Raw genomic sequence first — 20,951 nt, forward strand, 5'->3', positions numbered from 1 at the left:
CCCACTCTTCCAACCATGAAGGAAGGTAACCAGATAATGCATAGCAAAGGTACAATTACCTCAATGTAATAACTTGCGATGGTTTTTTCAATCTATTCAATTCTTTAATTCATTTCCAACAATCTTGACACCAATACAAAACTTCAAGTTTGCCTTATAAATTTTATTTTCCATTGTCATAAAATCAACATCACAAGCATCAAGGTCATGACAACTTGCATTGCACCAAAATTCTTGTCCTTAATCAGAACCTAAAGGCAAACATTCGATACGAAGAAATTTAATGTTTTTTGAGATCATTGAATTGGTGTATTCTATTATCTCATATTATCTTAAAAATTTCAATACAAATATTGGTTCAGATAGTCTCCTCGTTTTACTAGAAGATTGAAATTCGTCAAAAAGGAGAAATGGAATGCGGCTATATCGGATACTTGTTAAAACTACTGAAGAATGAAGTTCTTCATCAAGACCTTCATAATGTTGTCACCTGCATGTTGTGTGATAAGATTTATAAGTTAGAAAGTCTCTCCAACATGGTGGCATCAAATATCCCTCCGCAGTTTCCACTTTCAGGTGCCTATTGCACTGGTCGCATTTATCTGAGAAGAGCGTCTTGTAAGATGAAAGCCATTGCTGCAAAAAAACAACAGACTGCACGTGACTATAACAACATTATCTGATAAAATAAAAGAGTAATGAACAGTAAAAAGGCGACATTTCTGGAAAAAGATGCTGCGACACTCACAAAGACCAAGCTAGTTACGTTTCATCCACTCCCTCTCCCCTCCTTTTCCCCTACCTTTCCCTCTCCCTCTCCCTACCTCTCCCTCTCCCTCTCCCTCTCCCTACCTCTCCCTCTCCCTACCTCTCCCTCTCCCTACCTCTCCCTCTCCCTACCACTCCCCTCCCTCTCCCTCTCCCTCTCCCTCTCCCTACCTCTCCCTCTCCCTACCACTACCCTCCCTCTCCCACAAAACAGATGTTGTAATTGTGATAGTTTCTCTGCGTGCACTAAAGGTCAATCTCCAATGGGCGAAATTTTCTCGCTTTTGCGCTGACGAAAAGCGAAAACATCGTGACGTACTAGCTTGGCGTGCCAAATGGAAAGCAGAATTTTAAGATGTCGGACAAAAGTACAAATATTCCGATTATGCTTTATTTGTTGAAGCATAAGAAACAAAGAAACCAAAAAGCAAATGGAAGGTGTTGCTGTACAGGAGCAGCTTCTAAATTTTGCGATTTAAATTTTGAGAGGACTTCAGTATGAGGTTGAAATGATGTCGATTGTGAATCGTTGTTCATGTGATTTTTCCGCTTGCGACCAGAAATGATATTATTTCTTCATCCAAGACAAAGCTACTTTGGGACTCAGCCACAAATTCGCCGGCGACAGAGAAAAAAGTTCAAATAGTTTGAACTCTCAAGGCGAACGTAGCACACAGCACAGGAAACAAAAAATTCAAATACGCATGCTCATAACCTTTCGCCGGCGAAAAAGTGTAAAATTCGCCCAATGGGGATTGGCCTTTATTTTGTAACCACCCCACCCAGCAACTGTAGGTCACCAGCGCGTATGATGCAAAGAAAGGCCACTTGCCAAGACACGATAGGCTGCAGCTAGATACGTTGCTTCTTCTAACTACAGGTCACTCAAAATGGTGTGTTTGGACCGATATGAAGTAGCCTAAAAGATTTTTGACACCTGAAAGAGTTCTGTTTGGTTAGCAATGCAGATTTAAAGTATTGATAGATGTCAAGAGAGTATGAAGGAATGCAAATACAGACAAAGTTGACATAAAATATTTCAATTATCAGGGAGATTCTACACAAGGTCACTCGTAGGACCGATTCCAGTGTCTATAAGTTCAACACAAAGCAAAACACATGGTTTGCAGATGCACTAGCCACCAAAACTGTAATGTCCCGACAAAATTATAAAGTTAAATGCTTCAATATGCTAAACCTTTCTTGATATTGAATATTAGCTGTTGAAAAGGCTTAGCAACACTTTCCTGAGATCGATTTCCGTGTTAGACAAAGAAAAAAGATTCAAGCCATAACAGTGTTATTGCCATTGAAAGGTTAGGAATGTGAAAAAATGAAATATGTATTGCACAAAGTTCACAAAGAGTATATAGTCCAAGTTACAGCACACACACACACACACACACACACACACACACACACACTCGAACATCGAGAGTATAGGCATGTGGTCGGTTAGCATGGTGATGAGGGTCCCCGCATCATGCACAGATGGTTTGCGCATTGTGGCAGGAAGGTAACGCCGCTCCAAGGGGACTTAAGATTCAACCACAGGATCTAGAGTCATAGTAATAGTTATGTAAGGGTAGGACGGAATTGCTCTCGACCAAAAGACCATTACCCTATACACCAAGCACAAAAAGCATATAACTTTTATCAAGGCAAAGAAACTTACAACCAAATGCCAAGCGGATCTTTGGTACTCCGTAGGGGAATAGAAGCTGAGTAGCGCGGCTTGACTTACTTCTGTAACCTACGAGCAGATGTACTACATGTGAACAAAGTCGCCATACCCGAGAAAAATTTTTAGTTTAAGTTTAAGTTTTCAACCAACAAAGAGACGGCTTCAAATTGTCCCTAAACTGAGAAGAATTGGTGTAATCTGAAAAATTAATGATAAAGAAAAAGCATAGGAGAAATAAACAGATCCAATTAAGGCGTTTAAATTTTACAATCAATACATATTCAAAGAGTGCAAACACCAGTGGTGTTGCTAAATTCTACACCGCATCGTCGAGCCATGAATGGACTTGCCACAAGTCTCTCTCGCGGATAAAACGGAAGAAGGAGAAAACATTAATTTGTGTAGAGTAGGGATGGGTCGCCTACAGCCTGTGGGCCAAATCTGGCCCATCAGCAAATATTTAGTGGCCCTTAGACTTTCAGAATTGAATATTCGAAGAATAAGAATGTGAATATGATTTTATAAATTGTATAGAAGAAAATTGTCAATAGCTGATCCTGTTAACATTTTTCGCTAAACTCAGTCATAGTAAGACTTGAGTTTGAATACCAAAAAAGAACAAAATGAAAGAAATTTCAAACGGTACTAAACCCCTTATGATACTGTCAGATTTGAACAGACCTTTTGGAATGTCAGAAATGCTGATGGCGTCCAGAGATCCTGAAGAGAAAAGATTTTAAACTTCATAGTCAATTGAAAAAACTTTTTCCTATTAAGCATTGTTTGGGACAACTTACTGCCTAATGGAAAATAACGAAAACAACACCTAGTGCAAAATTACCTTGTTTTCTCTAATAGAAGCTGGGAGAGTTTTAAAAATATTGGTGGTTCGGAAAGAATATTTTTTAGAAGGAGGCATTTAACAGAGAAGGCGTTTATCATGAAATTCAAAAATTGAGCTTGAGACCCAATTGGCATTGCGTGTAAGAAAATTGGGTATATCGTTGACTATATTTTGTATTATCCCTGGAACCAACATATCGACCAGCATGCTTTTGGTATTTACAAGCAGTTAATGAATCAGTTTTGGGTCGCGGATCATGGAAACCACCTTGAAATGAAAATTACTAACAAAAAGACTTGCTTCTCCGGCACTACTTGCTGCTCACACACCAAAAAAAGGATTGCAATTGAAGGTATTAAAATTGATAAAACAAAAAGTAGCAAAGAGGTGTGGGACTGAAAATCAACAGAGCTAAAACCCGTCCTGGCTGGAAAATTTTCTTTCAACGAAAGCCAACAGTTATAAACCAATCTCAACCGGGGATGAAACTCGATCCGAGTAGACTTTTCTCGTGTCATTGGCCTCTAATTTGCAGTTTAGGTAGCAATTTGATTGAAGTACGATATGAACCATGTTTTAGTAAGCAAACGTGTAATATCGGAGCGGAGGAAAGAAACAGATACCAGGCTGACCAATATCAACTCGGTGGTGAAAATTGCGGCGTTTTGGGGCGAGAGTCCCTAGCTTTTGCCAAATTGTCGGTTAAAACACAGTTTTTAGCGCTTTTTTCGGTAACTTTTGTCATTTTTCGGCAAATTTGTTGTTTTTGTGGAATCTTCCCCTCCCCACCTTAAAATGAATTCCCGCTATTGTATCACCTCATGCCAAAGTGAGAAAAAGTACAGAACCATGTTTAAATTTTTAAGTGGAAATGATTGAGGAACATTATTGAGCGAGCAAGCATAAAACAGCTAAAAGGTGCGAGCACCGAACTATTGAAAGTAAATAACTATAAAATAATACCATATCAATACAGCACATACCAAGCATTCATCTTTTCGCCTGTCCTCGGTGTCACTACGAACAATGACTCTATCAAGGCTGCCTCCAGAAAACAGAATAAATGCTGACAAGACCCCTTTGATGACAATCTAAAAAAGTATTTTCCAATAACAATGTGACGACTATTAAAGCCACTAGCCTTCGTCAGAGCCATATAAACACATAAAATTATTCAGTAGGCTTATATCGCAACCAAAATGGTTCAAACATGATTTATAATTACCTGTCCGGTAGAAAACAAAGGGTCAAATTAAATGGTACGTTCGGCACTTGGCGAGAAACCTTTGCAGATGTACCACAAGGATCAGTCCTTTGGCCTTTTCTATTCAATTTACACATTCTTGATTTATTTTTCATGTTAACTGATAGTGCAGTTTGTACCTTTGCTTACGATGTTTCGATTTTCGCCGCTGTATGTCAATTGGATAAAGTTTTAAAAACGGCTAGAAACTGATGCTCTCGCTTTATCAAAGTGGTTTTCTAGAAAATTCGTGAAATTGAATAAAGGGAAGTGTCATATTCTAACTTTTGGGACAAACCGAGATCATATTTTGACCAAAGTCGGAGAGGCCATTGTTTCAGAAAGCTCTGAAGAAAAAGTTCTAGGGGGGATAATAGAAAAAAATTTCTGATTTGGGACATTTCTGATAAACTGCCTCTCCTAATGAACAGCTTCATAAAAGTTCAGTTTAGCTACTGCCCCCTAATTCGGATGTTCCCATTACAGTTCCCTGAATGCTAAAGTGAATAAAATCCAAAAAAAGCAAACAGAATTGTTTATAAAGACAGTCATGCTGACTATGGTATATCGCTGACATAGGATAATGCAGTATCTATTCAGCATCGCAATCTACAATACTCGATGATAGAAATATGAAAAACCAAACATAACCTGAACCCTAGTTTCATGAAGGAGATTCTCGAAGCAAGAAATATACATAATGATTTGCGAAATTAAAATAACTTTTTGGCATTCCAAAAGCCAGGACAACTTCTCATGGTATAGAAACTGTGAGATATTCTGGTCAAATAATGTAGCAAAACACTAGCTCACAGAATAAGAGAGTCTCAATCATTAGCAACTTTTTAAAATAATAAATCAAAAAGAATTAGGAGCACATCCTGTAAAATGTGACTGTAGATAATGTAAAATATTTATTGCTGGATTAGGTTTTTTACATTTTTTAATATTGCACCATATATTAATTTTATACTAACTCTTTATAGACTGTTGGCCTTAGACTACATGATTCGCATCCTTATAGCTATTAGACTTATATCTAGTACAAAGCCCTGTAATTGAATGTTATATGGAAGCTTTGTGGCTTTTCTTAATGCTTGTATCTAAAAATTAATAGGTATCATATTTTGGTTGTTTTGCAATAATTTCATAACTGCAAAACTACAGTAACATATTTTCTGCATCTTTTTACAATTGTACTTTGTGGAGGATATTTTATTGATCCAAAAGTGAATTCAACAGTGGAATACATAATAGTGAAACAACATTGTATCAAATGTCATCATATTATATTGTACTGTACTGTACTGTACTGTACTGTGTACTGTACTGTACTGTACTGTACTGTACTGTACTGTACTGTACTGTACTGTACTGTACTGTACTGTGTACTGTACTGTACTGTACTGTACTGTACTGTACTGTACTGTACTGTACTGTACTGTACTGTACTGTACTGTACTGTACTGTACTGTACTGTACTGTACTGTACTGTACTGTACTGTACTGTACTGTACTGTACTGTACTGTACTGTACTGTACTGTACTGTACTGTACTGTACTGTACTGTACTGTACTGTACTGTACTGTACTGTACTGTACTGTACTGTACTGTACTGTACTGTACTGTACTGTACTGTACTGTACTGTACTGTACTGTACTGTACTGTACTGTACTGTACTGTACTGTACTGTACTGTACTGTACTGTACTGTACTGTACTGTACTGTACTGTACTGTACTGTACTGTACTGTACTGTACTGTACTGTACTGTACTGTACTGTACTGTACTGTACTGTACTGTACTGTACTGTACTGTACTGTACTGTACTGTACTGTACTGTACTGTACTGTACTGTACTGTACTGTACTGTACTGTACTGTACTGTACTGTACTGTACTGTACTGTACTGTACTGTACTGTACTGTACTGTACTGTACTGTACTGTACTGTACTGTACTGTACTGTACTGTACTGTACTGTACTGTACTGTACTGTACTGTACTGTACTGTACTGTACTGTACTGTACTGTACTGTACTGTACTGTACTGTACTGTACTGTACTGTACTGTACTGTACTGTACTGTACTGTACTGTACTGTACTGTACTGTACTGTACTGTACTGTACTGTACTGTACTGTACTGTACTGTACTGTACTGTACTGTACTGTACTGTACTGTACTGTACTGTACTGTACTGTACTGTACTGTACTGTACTGTACTGTACTGTACTGTACTGTACTGTACTGTACTGTACTGTACTGTACTGTACTGTACTGTACTGTACTGTACTGTACTGTACTGTACTGTACTGTACTGTACTGTACTGTACTGTACTGTACTGTACTGTACTGTACTGTACTGTACTGTACTGTATTGTATTGTATTGTATTGTATGTATAATTTATTTAATGTTAGTTGTTACAATAAGGGAAGAACACTAAATCAGACTAACATGAAGCAATTTCAAGGATTGCATAAGGCAAATTCATTTATTGTAAAAAGAACATATGCATTTATTTTCATGGACAAATGTTTTAATTGTACTGAAACGGAATTGAGATATGTAAGCCTTGCTCAAATAATAAAGCCACTGAAGAAGGATTTGCAACAGCAATAACATAGACAGTACTATAAAAGCAGAATAAAAAAGGGCGATTTGAAATTACCTTCAAACATGCAACTTTTTGGTCAGGAATATTTATCAATAAATCTGGACATTGTGATTGTAAAGTCTGACAAATACCTTGCAGCAACCTAGAAAAGAAAATAAATTGAGGTAGCCTGAGTAAAAGAGCAAATAAATGAAGCTTAAGAGAGTCAATGAATCATAGCTTGGTTTCAATGGATCTTATCCAATTGTCTTGTGTCATTAAGAAATAATACATTTTATTGGTGACAACAAATCTTTATATCATGGTTCTATTTCATAATTCTTCAACCAAATATCAATAAAAACAGACAATAAATTATCTAAGCTGGATGATGAGCATCAGGAAACCTTCTCATATCTAATAAAGCTAAAAATTAAATTGCTTGATACCTTAGAACAAATGGGTCTTAAAACGAATAGCTTAATTAAATGAAATTTAATCATGTTTAATATGTTACAGGGTACGCATTTTCAGTACCCCTTGGGCTTTGTTTTTGGCACAGATTGCACATTGTATTTATTGTAGCAGTGCTTGAGTAAGCATTACATTGTGTCTTTTATACGGCCAAAGCAACAAGCGTGCAAGTGCACATTGGCGGTGGGTATATTAACTTTATGTTGGCATAGTTTCATTCTCGAACGCTACAAGACAATCTGAAGTTGGGCTATGGAGAGCAAGGTTTTTCCTTTGTGACCCTGCCCACCCAACCAATATCTAGGTATTTTTCAGGTTTTTCATGCATGTTAACATTCTATTTCTTGTCTTTGTGCATTAGTTAATGGCTCTATGGCTTGCGACTTTTTGCATTAAGAAGGTGTTGCTTGTCGGCTGAAGAAGGCAATTGATTTTTGTTCTCAACCCCCTCAAAAACAGTTGGGGTTTTATCTATGGCCGTCTTTGCAATTTTTGGCACTGGCAGCCCAAAATAAATGGTCCAAACGATTATAAAACACCACCTTCAGTCTTATGATTGACAATGGTAGAAATATTTTAAGGACCATCTTACTCTTATTTGCTAACGGTTTTTGTTTGGTAGCCTGGAACAAAACATTAAACAAACTATATGGTTAGGGTAATGAAAGAAAACAAACAAAAGGAAAACAGAACCACATAAAGTTTCCACATAATTCTCTTCTACCTTATAACACTTGGAAAAAACCTAGAATCTAAAAATACATACCCAGAAGAATCCTTGGGCCTTTTGCTTGTAGGAAATGGAAATATCTCTGGCTCTGGGTATTTTCTTTTTAATTTTTTCAGTGCTTGATTTGCATCAGCATTAAGCTAACAAAAAATCCACTTTATCAGCAATCAGCTTGCAAAAATTCATTAAAATATTATTGTTTAAATTGGGCCAGAAAAATACATTGACCCTATAGAAGGAATGAAATTTCTCTAAACAGAACCCTAATTTCCTTTTCCATTGATGTGAAAACATAGAGCGTAGAATCAACAAATACAAAAAGAAACAGTTTCTGAAGTTTTTAAATCCTAACCAACTGCTGACCAATTAAATAAAAAAGTGCAATTCTATTGAATGGAAGTTTTTTTGAAATTTCAAAAGTTCAACTACCCAGATATTTTCCTTAAAATCTTTTTCATTATTGTCAAATAAGATATACAAGTTTCTGAATGATGTAACAAGCCTTTTTCAAACACAAGTATCATTGAAAAACTAAAAGTAGAAGGAAAAATTTTGGATGATCAAAAAGTCGTTGTTAGAAAGGTAGAACATGGTTTTTCAGAACAAAACATTGTCTAGGGCAGTAATTTCCAAATTTGATTCATCTATTTAAGCAGAGACACATCTACATTATTAAGTGATCATACTGCCATAAACTGGAACCATATATGAAAAAAGAACTCTCTGCTCCTAACTCAAGGACACAGAAATTCATGATTTCAATGTTATGAAGCCCCTATGGCACTAGATCTTCACAGATTAAATATTTTATGATTAGATGGAAATTAGATGGAGATGAAATGGAACACTTTATATGTTTTGAAGTCTTTGCTCTTCATTCAAATCGTTTGGATGAGTAAGCAAAAAATAAATGAATTTTAAAACTATGCTTTCGTATTCCTAGCCAATCAGGGTGATGTTAAGTTTTTTATGGACTGAATAAGTTAGAAACTGAGAGACGAGGTTATGAAAATAGATGCAAACCTTGGATACCCAAGAATACGCTTGAACAAGATCCCTGTAGATTGAAGATTTGTCTTCATTTGGATGGAGCGAAATCAAACCACAATTCCCAAGTGCAACAGGTTGAGTTTCTGGAAGTTTTGTGAAAGTTGCAACAGTCTTTTCCAACTTGCTAGAATAAATCAGAATTAAGAAGCTGAAATATTTCACAATAAAGTCTTGATTAGGAAGTGGTACCAAGATCAAACAATGAAGCCATTTGAGACAATGCAAGCAAGCCATAATCTTTAAATAACAAACTTGAATGCAAACTTGATGACTTAATTTGGATCTGGCCTTGCCTTAAAAGGTGCTGGAATGTGTGCAAAGGCCTGAAGCACATCTTAAAATATCCATTTCTGCTCGCATGCAAAACGTTGCAGTTGATTTCATTAAGTAGAAAATGCAAACTTTTGGAAAATATATGTGTGTAGATATGACCTGAGATCTGTTCACATGATATGTACATACCGATAAATACCACACAATATCACACCCAAGGCAAGGGATGTGGTGCTATAGGAGCTCAATCCCCATTATCAATACCAAAAAGGAGCCAATTTCTACTTTTGCTTAATTTTTGCAAGATTTTGCACAACTCCCAAGGATGTTCCCAAGGTTATTTTGAGGGATGTGAAATAGAACGTCTTATTTTCTTAGAAGCTTTAAATGGAGCACCTTTATTTTGGTTAGAGAAAGGCCTGTACAGAAGATCAATCTTGTGGTCTACATTACCTACAGCAATCAAAGACTCCAATACCTTATCTGAATTAGAACAACAAATAAAACTAAAGGATGAAAATGCTTGTATATGCAGCTTGTGCAAATTATGTTAGGAGGAGCTGTGTTGGTTGTAGATTTCATTGTTTTGAATTTGATAATTCTAAAATGTACAATTGAAGCTTTATGAAATTGAAGATCTTTGCATAAGATTTGATTTGATAAAGAGGATTGTAAAAACTTTGTGTATATTGGTTAAAAGACAACATTGACAGATTATTCATAAAACAAGTAGGCCTACACTATCACACTGGGAAATCCATGGCCCAAAAATGGCATTAAATGACTTTCAAATAGACAATCCCCAAGCCGATGAGGTCTTTAATTTCTTGCTTTTGTTGTTGTAAGTGGAAGCAGGTGATCATATTTTTGCTTGTTTATCATTGAACTTAACAGATGTTCTTCATGCGTGGTTTCCCTCTAAATAATGGCTGCTTACTAAAAACCTGGACGAGAAGCTGTTGTATCTTTATTTTTTGCCTGGCCTCTAATCATTAATGGTTAGAAACTATTTTGTTGGTACTTCAGAGAAAGTTAATATTATCTGCATCCTGGGGATCCCTAACCTTGAGAAAACACTACCAGCATTGCTCTAGTAATACAATGCACAAAAACTAGATTTTCAAGCAAAAAGCCCAAAAGTAGAATAATCATTCAAAGCCTTTTGCTTGATAAGTATAAAACTATTTACAAAATACAAAAATGTCTTTGAAAAAGCAAGCTTGTTCAGTTTTAAACGTAAGCTGTTCATTTTCAAGCGGTGTTTTAAAATTATAGCCGTGCATATTTTTTGTTTTGAGAGCCTGCCTGCATAAATTTTGAAGCGATGTCATACAGACAGAAAGTTTCAATGCCACATGAAGCCATACAAGGACAAAATTTAACATAAAGTTGCTCTTCTTACTTTTGGGAGGTCTGAATGTCTTTTATCGTATCTCTAACCCCCGCAAGACAAGATTCAGACTCTTGACTTCTCCATGTGGTAAAAGTTTCCAGAAGTTTATGCACGCTGTCTTGAAGATCTTGGGTGGCTTTCAGGGCTGTAGTTACTTCAGCCGAAAATTTAGTTATATTTGACGAAGATTTTGGCCCCGTTGAGATACTCTGTGCTGACATTTCAGCGATACAGTTTTTGAAACTTTTCTCACTATGTTGTTCAACCCTTGCAAAACAATTATGAGGCCTTTTTTCTAGCCTCTTAATCATAGAGGTCCTAGCCTCTTTCTGCATAACTTGTAAATAAGTCCAAACGTGGCGAATTTAAATTTCTGCCACCATCAGGAATGGAAATAGAACATCACATTTCAATTATCAAAAACTCTGCCATTTGAGTGAAGGAGCTTTCAGCGTACTTTAGCAATCGGGAAATTCTTTATTACACAGATAATCAGAGACTGGCTCCTTTTATATGCTGAGAGAGGCCCACCTGGACAAGATTCATTTCAGTATGGCCATAAGGATAATGTTTCACAATATTATAAATATGAGACGGGGTTATTCGTATTAAATTGTTTGGAAAAAATCGCATCAAATGCTTGTTTAATCAAAAATTATCTCATGAATATGAAGCTCAAAGAGCGAGTTCTGCTAACTGTGTTGGTAAGTGTGTGTGTTTTGATGATGCTGAGAATGAAATTGTCTAAAAATCGACAGTACACGGCCAATGGCGAACAAGAATATGATATTCTTGACAAACTAGAGCCGATAGATCAGAAAGATAAGACGTCTGATCTCGCTAATGCTCATTTGCTGAAGAAAAGGGAAACACCGTTTGAAGAATATCATGGCAACAATTTGGTTGATAATAGTGATAATGCTAAAGAAAGTTTTAAGAAGAATGCAAAATACATAAAAGAAAAAATCAATGCTGAAGATAAAGCTATAAGAGAAAAAGAAACAAACGTCATAGATGGTATGGATCCATGGGATGTTTGGTGGACGATGGTGACAGAAAGGCACCTAACAAGTTCACAAAATAAAGCCGCTGTCAAAAGAATTCTTCAAGGGCTTGCTACAAGACAAATTCTAGAAGCCAAGACATTACGAAAAGGAACTCAGTTAAAAGTTTCACTCTTGTTAGATGGCACAACTCAGCAGAAGGTCGTTTTCAAGCCAATGAGGTAATAAACCATTTCAAGTTCCTGAATTGTTTCCAACATTGATAACAGATTATAAATTTGTTAGCACTGATAGTACACTGGTAAAATCTTAATAAGGCTGCTTATGACTATGACTAAAGCATTTTAAATCTTTTAAATTGTAATTTTGTCGGCTGATATTTTATCATTATGATTTCTTATATCCATGATTTTAATTGTTTACCCTTTTTCAAACTGTTGCAGTATTTTGTCAATTTAAATGTGTCATTTAAAAATGCATGTTGTCAGTTTTGACTTTTTTTCATTGAGATTTAATTTGTTATGAAATACAAAAATAATTTTCACAACTAAAAGGTGTTTGAAGAGATACCTTCTTTTTCACCATTCAGAACCAAGAATGTACCCTGAGTACTAGTATTATGCATGTATATATACAAAATCAACATATTTCATTTCAAACATAAGTCATATCCATTGGAAAAGGAGCACTCTACTTTCCATGTTAATAACCAATGTTTAGATATTTTCATGCAAAAGTTTTAATCTTCATTCCTGTTCTAGATACCCAAGGGACTTTATTATCACTGGAAAAATTTATGATGGTTTTGATCGACACAATGCAGAAATTGCAGCATTCCATTTAGATAGGTGTGTATGAAACAATATTCCTAATTCATGCAAAAATGTCATGCTTTTTGTCTCGAATTCTTGACTGTTGCATATGTTTCTCTTTTTACCTCCTATCTAGAATTGACATGGCTTCTATTCCAAGAAGTAAGGACAAATTCTGTAGACCCTGTAGACTGTAGAATGAATAAAACCAGGAATACATCCTTAAAAAGATAATTTATTTTTCTCTTGATGCTTTCAATCCATGTACATAACCTCTGCAAGTTTTATCTCTTACCTAGGCTTCTCTATTTTAATTTGATTTCCCCTAAACTCTGGTTCAGCTATCAATAACACTTTGTTTGTTAGCATTATGAAAGCAATCAAAAGTATCTAATGTAAGGGAAGATATTGCCGAGACAAAAGCTAAATTTTGTCATCCTCTTAAGCAAAAGTTTAAAGAAACTTGTTAATGTGGATCAGGGAACTTGTTTTGAAAATATGTTTTAGAGGGTTACAAAACATGACTGGTAACTGTTGACTTTGGTGTTTAGGGAAGACTTTATAAGTTGCAACTGAGAATAATGGTTTACTGAATGATTTTGGAAGAAGTTTTTTGCATTGCTGGACACAAAATATTAGGACAAACAACTTAAAAGTAGCTCAAGGTCACTAGCATTGTTGATGGTATTAATTCATTTTTGTTTTCATTTTCAGGATTTTGGAGTTCTTTCGTGCTCCACCAGTAGTTGGACGTAAACTTGATTTAGAGAAGGAAGTTAAGCCAGTTGGAGAAGAAGCACTTCTGAAAACGTTTTTCAAAAATGGTATAAAGGCAAATGCTTGCAATCTTTGAATTTTAAAACAAGAATTTCAGCTTAAGTAAAGTCAGTTAAAAATCAGACAAGTTATAAGATATTTACATGCATGTATATCGTGGTTGTAAAGATGTGTTTGTAAAGAGAGTTCAGCAACACCATAGCCAATCATAGCCAATAGAGAGGAATTCTAATGTCTTGAACATAAAAAAGAAATTAAACCTATTTGAAATATAAATTAATCTTTACTTGAAATTACAGAGGATGGTGATGATTGTTTTTATGGAGTGTGCTATTATTGTAAAAAGTCAGAAGCAGCTTGTGCAAAAGGAAAAATAATGGAAGGTTCAGTTACGATATGGTTACCTGATGGTTGGCATCTAGCTAAGTCAAGGCACCCATGGCAAAGGACATACAATAATAGAAAAGCAAGGTACAGATAATTTTTTGAAAAATTTATTATCATATCAAATTTACTCTGGTTATAGTGACAAAAACTATAATTTTTTATTTGAAATGTGAGTAGAATGTGACTATAAACAAAGTAATTTTTCTATTGGCATGCCTGAGAAGAAATCTTGAATGATTCAAACCAGTGGTGTAACTTAAAGGCGTGGATATAAGCAAAAAATGCTAAATAGAAAATGTGATTGTACTTGGAAGCATCACAAAGAAGAAGTTTACAAAGATCCTTAGAGTTCAAGTTGTACAATCAAGAAATTTCAGAGAGTTTATCAAAGAGGTTGTTATACATTGGATTATAAAATGGGCATTTCAGGATGACGTTTTCCTCTTCCTCAACACCTATATTATAAGTTCAAGTTCAGCTTACAACCTAGACTAGCAATGTTAACAAAAGCCTGATATTAAATATTTTCAAACAACAACTTACTTCACGCATTCGTTTAGAATTTCAAATGTCCTCTGTCAAATTATTCCATTCAACTAGAAAATTTTCAAATAGGTATTTGAGAAACAAACTGTCCTGCTTCTAGCATACTCATATTAATGATGATTTTTGACATGTTGCAAAGGAAATTGATATGATTGAATGTCATCAGCATAAAGGTATTCAGGCTGTTGGCTTAGCCTTGTGTTGAACAAATGACACATTTTTTAAGACTCCCACTGGGATCATTTTTATAGTAGACATGTTTCTATAATGTAGAAAAATCCTAGCACAAGGTCTGTAAACTTGGTCTTGGTCTAGCACAAAGTCTGTAGAAATGTTATAGGTGTAGACAAATATTTTATCACACATATTACATGCCTAACTTCGTTTATTGCTTCAAATGTGACTAGTAGTTTAGTTTAGAGTCAAGAATTACACTAGGTGACATATACATTATTCCTTGCTACTTATTGTTGCCTAGTTTTAGGGATGGTTGTTGGGGTTTCCTCTTCGGTCTTCTCATTATTAAACAGCAGTTCCACTGTCATGCTCATAATCTAATCTTTTCAAACACTTTTTAAATTAAGACAAGCTTTAGCCTTCTCACGAACAATGGCAAACAGGGGTGTGTCATCTAAAAATAGCTAAATTTCACAAGTAACATTTCAGCAAGATCATTGATATAAACCGCCAGTAACTATTCCTTTCTTTGAATATGAACCATTCAAGGCAACAATCTGCATACAGCTTTGTAAGAAGCTTAGCATTAAGGACAGTATGTCACTGGTGATTTATACGTTCTGAGCTTTTGGACCACACCATCATGTCATACACAACAGTAACACATCTTCCAAACTAAGAACACTGTCACAAATATGGTATGTCTTATATGATAATGATATGTCTAATGGGTTATAGGTAACAGCTGGTTTATAGTTGAATCACCAGGGTGAAAGCTAGATTTGCAGGATGTTTATAATTTTAACACATAGAGTTATACACTACACTAAATAAATTTTATATCGCAAGCCTTCTTTTACCGGTCAGCACATACACTGGAATTCATTTTACCCAAAACAACGCAAAGTCAACCTTGTCAAAACTTTAGCACATAGGGCACTTATGATCTGCTCGAAATCTAAACTGGAAAAAACTTGAAACTATCTTTCTGGGTAACGGCTATCCAGAAGACGTCATTTTATCTTATACTAAGGAGAAGATCGCAAGTTTTCCGGCTGTTCAAAAGTCTGGTCTGCAAAAGTGCCCAGTTTATTTGAAACAACCATGGATTGGTAACATGGTGCGATTCGAGAGTCGGATTAGGCAAGCCATAACAAAATGTTTATTTGCTGTCAATTCTCGTATTGTTTACAGCACTAGGAGAGCCCTTCCATCCATTCAAAAGGATTGCGTTCCTACCAACCAAAAAAGTTCCGTTATTTATGAATTTACGTGCCAGTGTAACTCTGGCTACGTAGGACGCACAACCCAAAGATTGGCGGATAGGATAAAACAGCATGTTCCTTCCAACATAAGAAACAAAACTGCCCCCCCCCCCAAAGAGAACAGCCTCCTCGATCTTGTAAGTCTAGAAACACTGTTAAAACAAGTGATTCTGCCATCAGTCAACATCTTTTAGACAACCCAGATTGTGCTAAACCAGGGGTCGGCAACCCGCGGCCCGCGGGCCACATGCGGCCCGCAAGGTACTTTTGTGTGGCCCGGAAGGCCCCTGTTAACCTGTAAATAATGTGGCCCAATGCACGAGTGTCAGCTCGATATTGATTCAGTGATCTTAGATTCTTGCCTAGATTAGCATTCCTCGTTAATATTACTAGTCACTCGAACAAGCTGAAGAAGAAGCTTCAAGGCCACTGTCATTTTGTGAATGTCATGTATGAACATGTCATGTTCCTGCTTATGCTACATCTTTGGAAAACTCAGCTGAATCAATGGAACTTGGTTCACTTTCCATCTTCAATTGGAGTTGATTGAGCTGCAGGGTACCAGTGAATTGAAACAGAAATACAAGGAAACTCAGATAATTCCGTTTTATATGGAGTGGTTGATAACTCCATGGTGTATGATGGTTCATATCAAGGTCTGGTGCAGCATGCCAAGAAGATGTGTTGCATGTTTGGAAGTACTTCTCTCCTTTGCGAAAGTCTCTTCTCAAAGATGAAGCATGCGAAGAGTCGACTGCGATCTCGCATGACTGATCAGCACCTTGAAGGCAACTTGCGGCTGCCAACATCAACAATTCTGCCAAATATTGAGAAGTTGGCCAAGGACGTGCAGCACCAAGTTGCCCATTAGCTTCTTGTAATGCACTGAACAGTGAACATGTACTTTACATCTATGTTTGTATTTACGTACAGCTTCCACGTTACAGTACATTTTCCGATAAATACATTTTTATTGATTAGATTAGTGGTTAGGTAGAATTGGTATATATTAAAATTATACTGTCGTTTGAGTTGCGGCCCTCGTATGCATTTCAAAAATCAAATTTGGCCCCCTGTTTTATAAAGGTTGCCGACCCCTGTGCTAAACTCTATAATGACGACATGTTTCGGATAATTGACAGGGCCCGGTCGTCCTTCCATCTAGCAGTTTTGGAATCGATCTACATACAAATGAAAAAACCGCCATTGTTTAGCCAGAAAGAGTTCGTTTTCTCTCTTGGACTCCAATAGTAATTTTTCTTTAAGCACGCGGCACTGATTGGTCAACTATTCCGGTCTTGTGCTTGCGTTTTTCTAATTGACCTTTTTCGACCCACAACTGGGTATATATTTTTCATCGTGTTATTTCGGACCCTTATTCTGACGTTTTATGATCTGAAGAGTCTCAGATGAAAAAGCTTTTAGTTAGTATGTTCTAAAATGTTTGCTTTTTTTCAAAGCCATTTTCAAAAAACTTTCCCTTGGTAGCAGCAGAAAAACTAGGCAGCAGAGAATGGGCTGATAACTTTTGCATGTTCTGTCTGCAGTCTTTTTTAGGAAATAGAACAATATATGCCATCTTCCACAACAAAGTTTCAGGCTGTATCCCATTATCCCATTAATCATAAAGCTAGGAGTTGCGTTTTAGAACCACCCTTTTATATATACGACATCGATCACTCCATGACAGAGCAAAAAAGTAATTTTCACTGACTTCCGTATATATTTTGATAAACGACCCTGTTTTTCTCTTGCTTTTGATCTGAGCTCCTTTGTACGTACCAGACTTCTTCTTTCTACCTAGCCAATAGGCCTTTTTTATCCTTACTAGACTAGAGCCTTTTTAATATAATAGCTAGAGGGGGATCGTCCCTCTAGCCGCGATGAAATATCATTGATTAAGATATTAGGCTATTGTCCCTTTTGTGAAGAACAGATGTCCCTTAGAAAGGGTTTGCCGTAAATGGTGCTCGAGCACCCCAAGCACCACTCTGAATCCGCCCCTGTGCCCTCCTCCAGCTGATGGCTCTTAAAAAGGGGTCTAGCCAATTTGTTTTACTATAACTTACCAGTTATTTATATCCTAATTTTCAGTTGGCTGTTTCTTATTTTAGATGGGAATTGGATCCAAATTATTGCAGCGATGTGGTGTCCGTTTCACCCTACAACGAAGGTCCAAGGATGCTTGACATAATTGACACATCAATTTTTGACTTTTTAATTGGTGAGATGTTGTTTTCATCTCTTGATTGATGAGGAATTGTTTAAAAATTTTATCATAGGTTTATAATAGGCTTACGGACCGACCAAAGTTTTGATTATTTACAGCTTTACGCCAAGTCAAAACAAAAATCTAAGAGACAAATAGTGCTTGTTGCCAATCAACTCTTTCGGTAGAGTAACTGCCATTTCATGGCTTCTAATATGCTTGTCATGCAATATAAGTCTCCTGTTTATTTCCTCGCATACCTGTTATATTTGTCACGAAAAATGAAAATACACTCTATTCCATTACTTTAATAAATATGATTTGCCTCAACTGGAATAAAAGAATTGCACGTTTTTCAGGAAATGGTGACAGGCATCATTACGAGACATTTAAGAAAGGTGGACCTCGTGGAATGCTCCTTCATCTTGACAATGCTAAAAGGTTCTTATGTAACATTTACATTATGTCTTCTTTTCAATGTGCTTTGATTTATTATAAACAGCTGTTTAACAATGGGTCTAGCAAACGTCGAAGTAATAAGCACTCTTGTAATAAGGCTTCACCAAGCAAAGTGAGACCCACGCAATGTCGAGCCGTTCAACCAAGGGGACAGAAATGCTATGAAGCCACACATCTTATCCTATTATCCTATGACAAAAGACTCCACAGCATTTCGCATATTCTTGTAGAAGGGGTACAAGTAGAACTTGAAAGAGCAGGTCCCAATAGACCAAAACGAATAGCAAGCAAATATCAATTTACTGCGAATCAATTAATGGACAGACGCCCCTCGTAGATTCAACTCTGGTTAAATTTTATTTAATTATCATCAAAAATGAATTAAATGACATTGGTAGCAAACGATTTAACAAAATTATCTTGAAAGTTTATAGACCCAAGCCACATCATTTAACCCCTTCTTCTACCGATTTGCTTTCTTCTTTAATCGCAAATACTCTTAGACAAAACGTCAGACGCTAGAAAAGTAGAAATGCAAAACAACGAAAATGATCAAATATAAATAATTTTTATTTACCCCGATATGACTCGTATGACGGGGCGAGATATAAGTCCATTTTGTTTTCAGATTTTTATTTCAAACCATCGTGCATTTAGAGCGGATTGTTTCTAAATGTTTTGCATAGTTCCTACCTCCTTTTTATCTCAAGCTACATAGTCAGGAGTGGCAGTGTTGTGAAGTCAATATATTTCGCAGCCCAAGCCATCATGGGAGATTCCTACTCGTCCCAGTCTTCTTACGTTATATATTCACGCCCTATATTGTAAGGTCAAGTTGTTTGAAGTAGTGAAGTTACGATAAAGTCACGCTACAAACTTATGATGGGCTAACAAGTTACGTTTACGTTATAGTTGTTTATAGTCACGTTTTGTATATATTTAAAGATAAAATCAACGATATGGAGTTTCATTCACGTCTACGCTCTACCGAAGCTATGTTCAAAATAGGCAGCAAAATAAAAGTCTCCCAATAATTCAGAAAGCCCCCTTGCTTACGGCTAACATCTCTCCGCTCCCCCCCCCCACAATGCTGTCTCTTCATGAACTTCTAATAAACGTTTTACCTGTTGTCTGTTGCTTAATTGAATGGTTATATTATTTTTTTAATGAGCTTCTCACATCTATCCTTAGCTTCGGGAATCCTGCCATTGACGATTTGTCGATATTATCTCCACTTACACAGTGCTGCAGGTAAATTCTTTTTTATATTGATTTTTGTAATATTTTGTAATATCCAGATAGTTTTTTTGTAATCAAATTTGCTACTCTACAAAATAAACACTGAGGGCATGGGCATCGGCTTGTGTTCACCTTGCTGCATTCTAGATGTACGGAGATTTGCAGAATTTTGCAAAACTCAAGAGAGCTAAACATTGCATACCGGCAACATGAGATTTAAGACTAGGCCGATATTCCTTAAGAAAATAAACTTAAAATGAACATTTGCATGCAAGATAACCAATCTTCCAATAAATATTGTAGGTGGCTCCAATCGAAATGTGATTTTTTTTCTCTGTATCAATTTAAGTATCTGCCTACCAAACACTTTTTTCTTGTAGGATAAGAAAGAGTACATACGACAGACTGTCGAAAATTCCAATGGAGGAACCAGAGTCAGAACGTCTTAGCTTTCAACTACGCCAATCACTTTTGTCAGACCCAATCTCTCCAGTTCTGACAGAATCACATTTACAAGCTTTAGACAGAAGGCTTAAGACTGCAATGAAAAATATTGAAAAGTGCATTGATAAACACGGGAAAACGAAAGTGGTTATTGATGATGGTCTCTAAATACAGCGAAGAATAAGGCTTCAAGCAGATTTACAAAACCAAATCACTTTGGTTCAACCATGAAATGGTCATTATTTCCACCCTTCAGAGAACATTTTTGCAAACAGATGGTGGCTGAGGTTGCAAAAGTTATAAAAAAACAACACCTACTACCCCAGTGGCACAAACCTAGCAATGAAGTCTTCCAAAATAGCATTACCGATCTACCAAACGTCTTTGATAAGTGAATTTTGCATACGTAGGTTTTGTACACACATAAATAATGCTGCTAAGTATTTTAAAGTAAACAATAATCGATGTGTTTTAAAAGAAAAAATTTATAAATTATATTGCTATTTCAGCATTCCTTCAATAAATCTTGTAAAAGAATTTATTCTATGTTATAAAAGAATTTTAAAGACTTTTT

At 36.2% G+C, this 20,951-nt stretch overlaps 2 protein-coding genes across 2 annotated transcripts; one reads left to right on the top strand and one right to left on the bottom strand.

Annotated features, from left to right (window-relative positions):
• Positions 1-82: 82 nt before the first annotated feature.
• LOC135694080 (mediator of RNA polymerase II transcription subunit 27) lies at positions 83-11,353 on the bottom strand. The gene is made up of 8 exons (XM_065212751.2): positions 11,068-11,353; positions 9,366-9,516; positions 8,379-8,482; positions 7,214-7,301; positions 4,280-4,387; positions 3,134-3,172; positions 2,444-2,521; positions 83-636 (listed from the first exon to the last, which is right to left on the bottom strand). The coding sequence occupies exons 1-8, from the start codon at positions 11,277-11,279 to the stop codon at positions 487-489; spliced, it is 930 nt and encodes a 309-aa protein (XP_065068823.2). The 5' UTR covers positions 11,280-11,353; the 3' UTR covers positions 83-486.
• A 54-nt stretch (positions 11,354-11,407) lies between these two features.
• Positions 11,408-20,848, top strand: LOC135694079 (glycosaminoglycan xylosylkinase). Its single transcript, XM_089111213.1, has 8 exons — positions 11,408-12,283; positions 12,824-12,910; positions 13,589-13,698; positions 13,951-14,122; positions 18,141-18,250; positions 18,595-18,676; positions 19,886-19,945; positions 20,314-20,848. Exons 1-8 carry the CDS (start codon positions 11,721-11,723, stop codon positions 20,543-20,545), a joined length of 1,416 nt encoding a protein of 471 aa, XP_088967339.1. The 5' UTR covers positions 11,408-11,720; the 3' UTR covers positions 20,546-20,848.
• The last annotated feature ends 103 nt before the right edge of the window (positions 20,849-20,951 follow it).

This window comes from Rhopilema esculentum, chromosome 11 (assembly GCF_057945365.1).
Source record: "Rhopilema esculentum isolate cy_ngs chromosome 11, ASM5794536v1, whole genome shotgun sequence".
NCBI lineage: Eukaryota > Metazoa > Cnidaria > Scyphozoa > Rhizostomeae > Rhizostomatidae > Rhopilema > Rhopilema esculentum.

Excerpts from the sequence above, each read along its gene's own strand:
- LOC135694080 (XM_065212751.2), bottom strand. The coding sequence starts at position 11,279 with ATGTCAGCACAGAGTATCTCAACGGGGCCAAAATCTTCGTCAAATATA. Across the intron at positions 8,483-9,365 it reads CGTATTCTTGGGTATCCAAG|CTTAATGCTGATGCAAATCA; the intron begins GTTTGCATCTAT and ends ATTTTTTGTTAG. Across the intron at positions 3,173-4,279 it reads GGCGAAAAGATGAATGCTTG|GATCTCTGGACGCCATCAGC; the intron begins GTATGTGCTGTA and ends TTTTCTCTTCAG.
- LOC135694079 (XM_089111213.1), top strand. The coding sequence starts at position 11,721 with ATGAATATGAAGCTCAAAGAGCGAGTTCTGCTAACTGTGTTGGTAAGT. Across the intron at positions 18,251-18,594 it reads AATTTTTGACTTTTTAATTG|GAAATGGTGACAGGCATCAT; the intron begins GTGAGATGTTGT and ends CACGTTTTTCAG. Across the intron at positions 18,677-19,885 it reads CATCTTGACAATGCTAAAAG|CTTCGGGAATCCTGCCATTG; the intron begins GTTCTTATGTAA and ends ATCTATCCTTAG.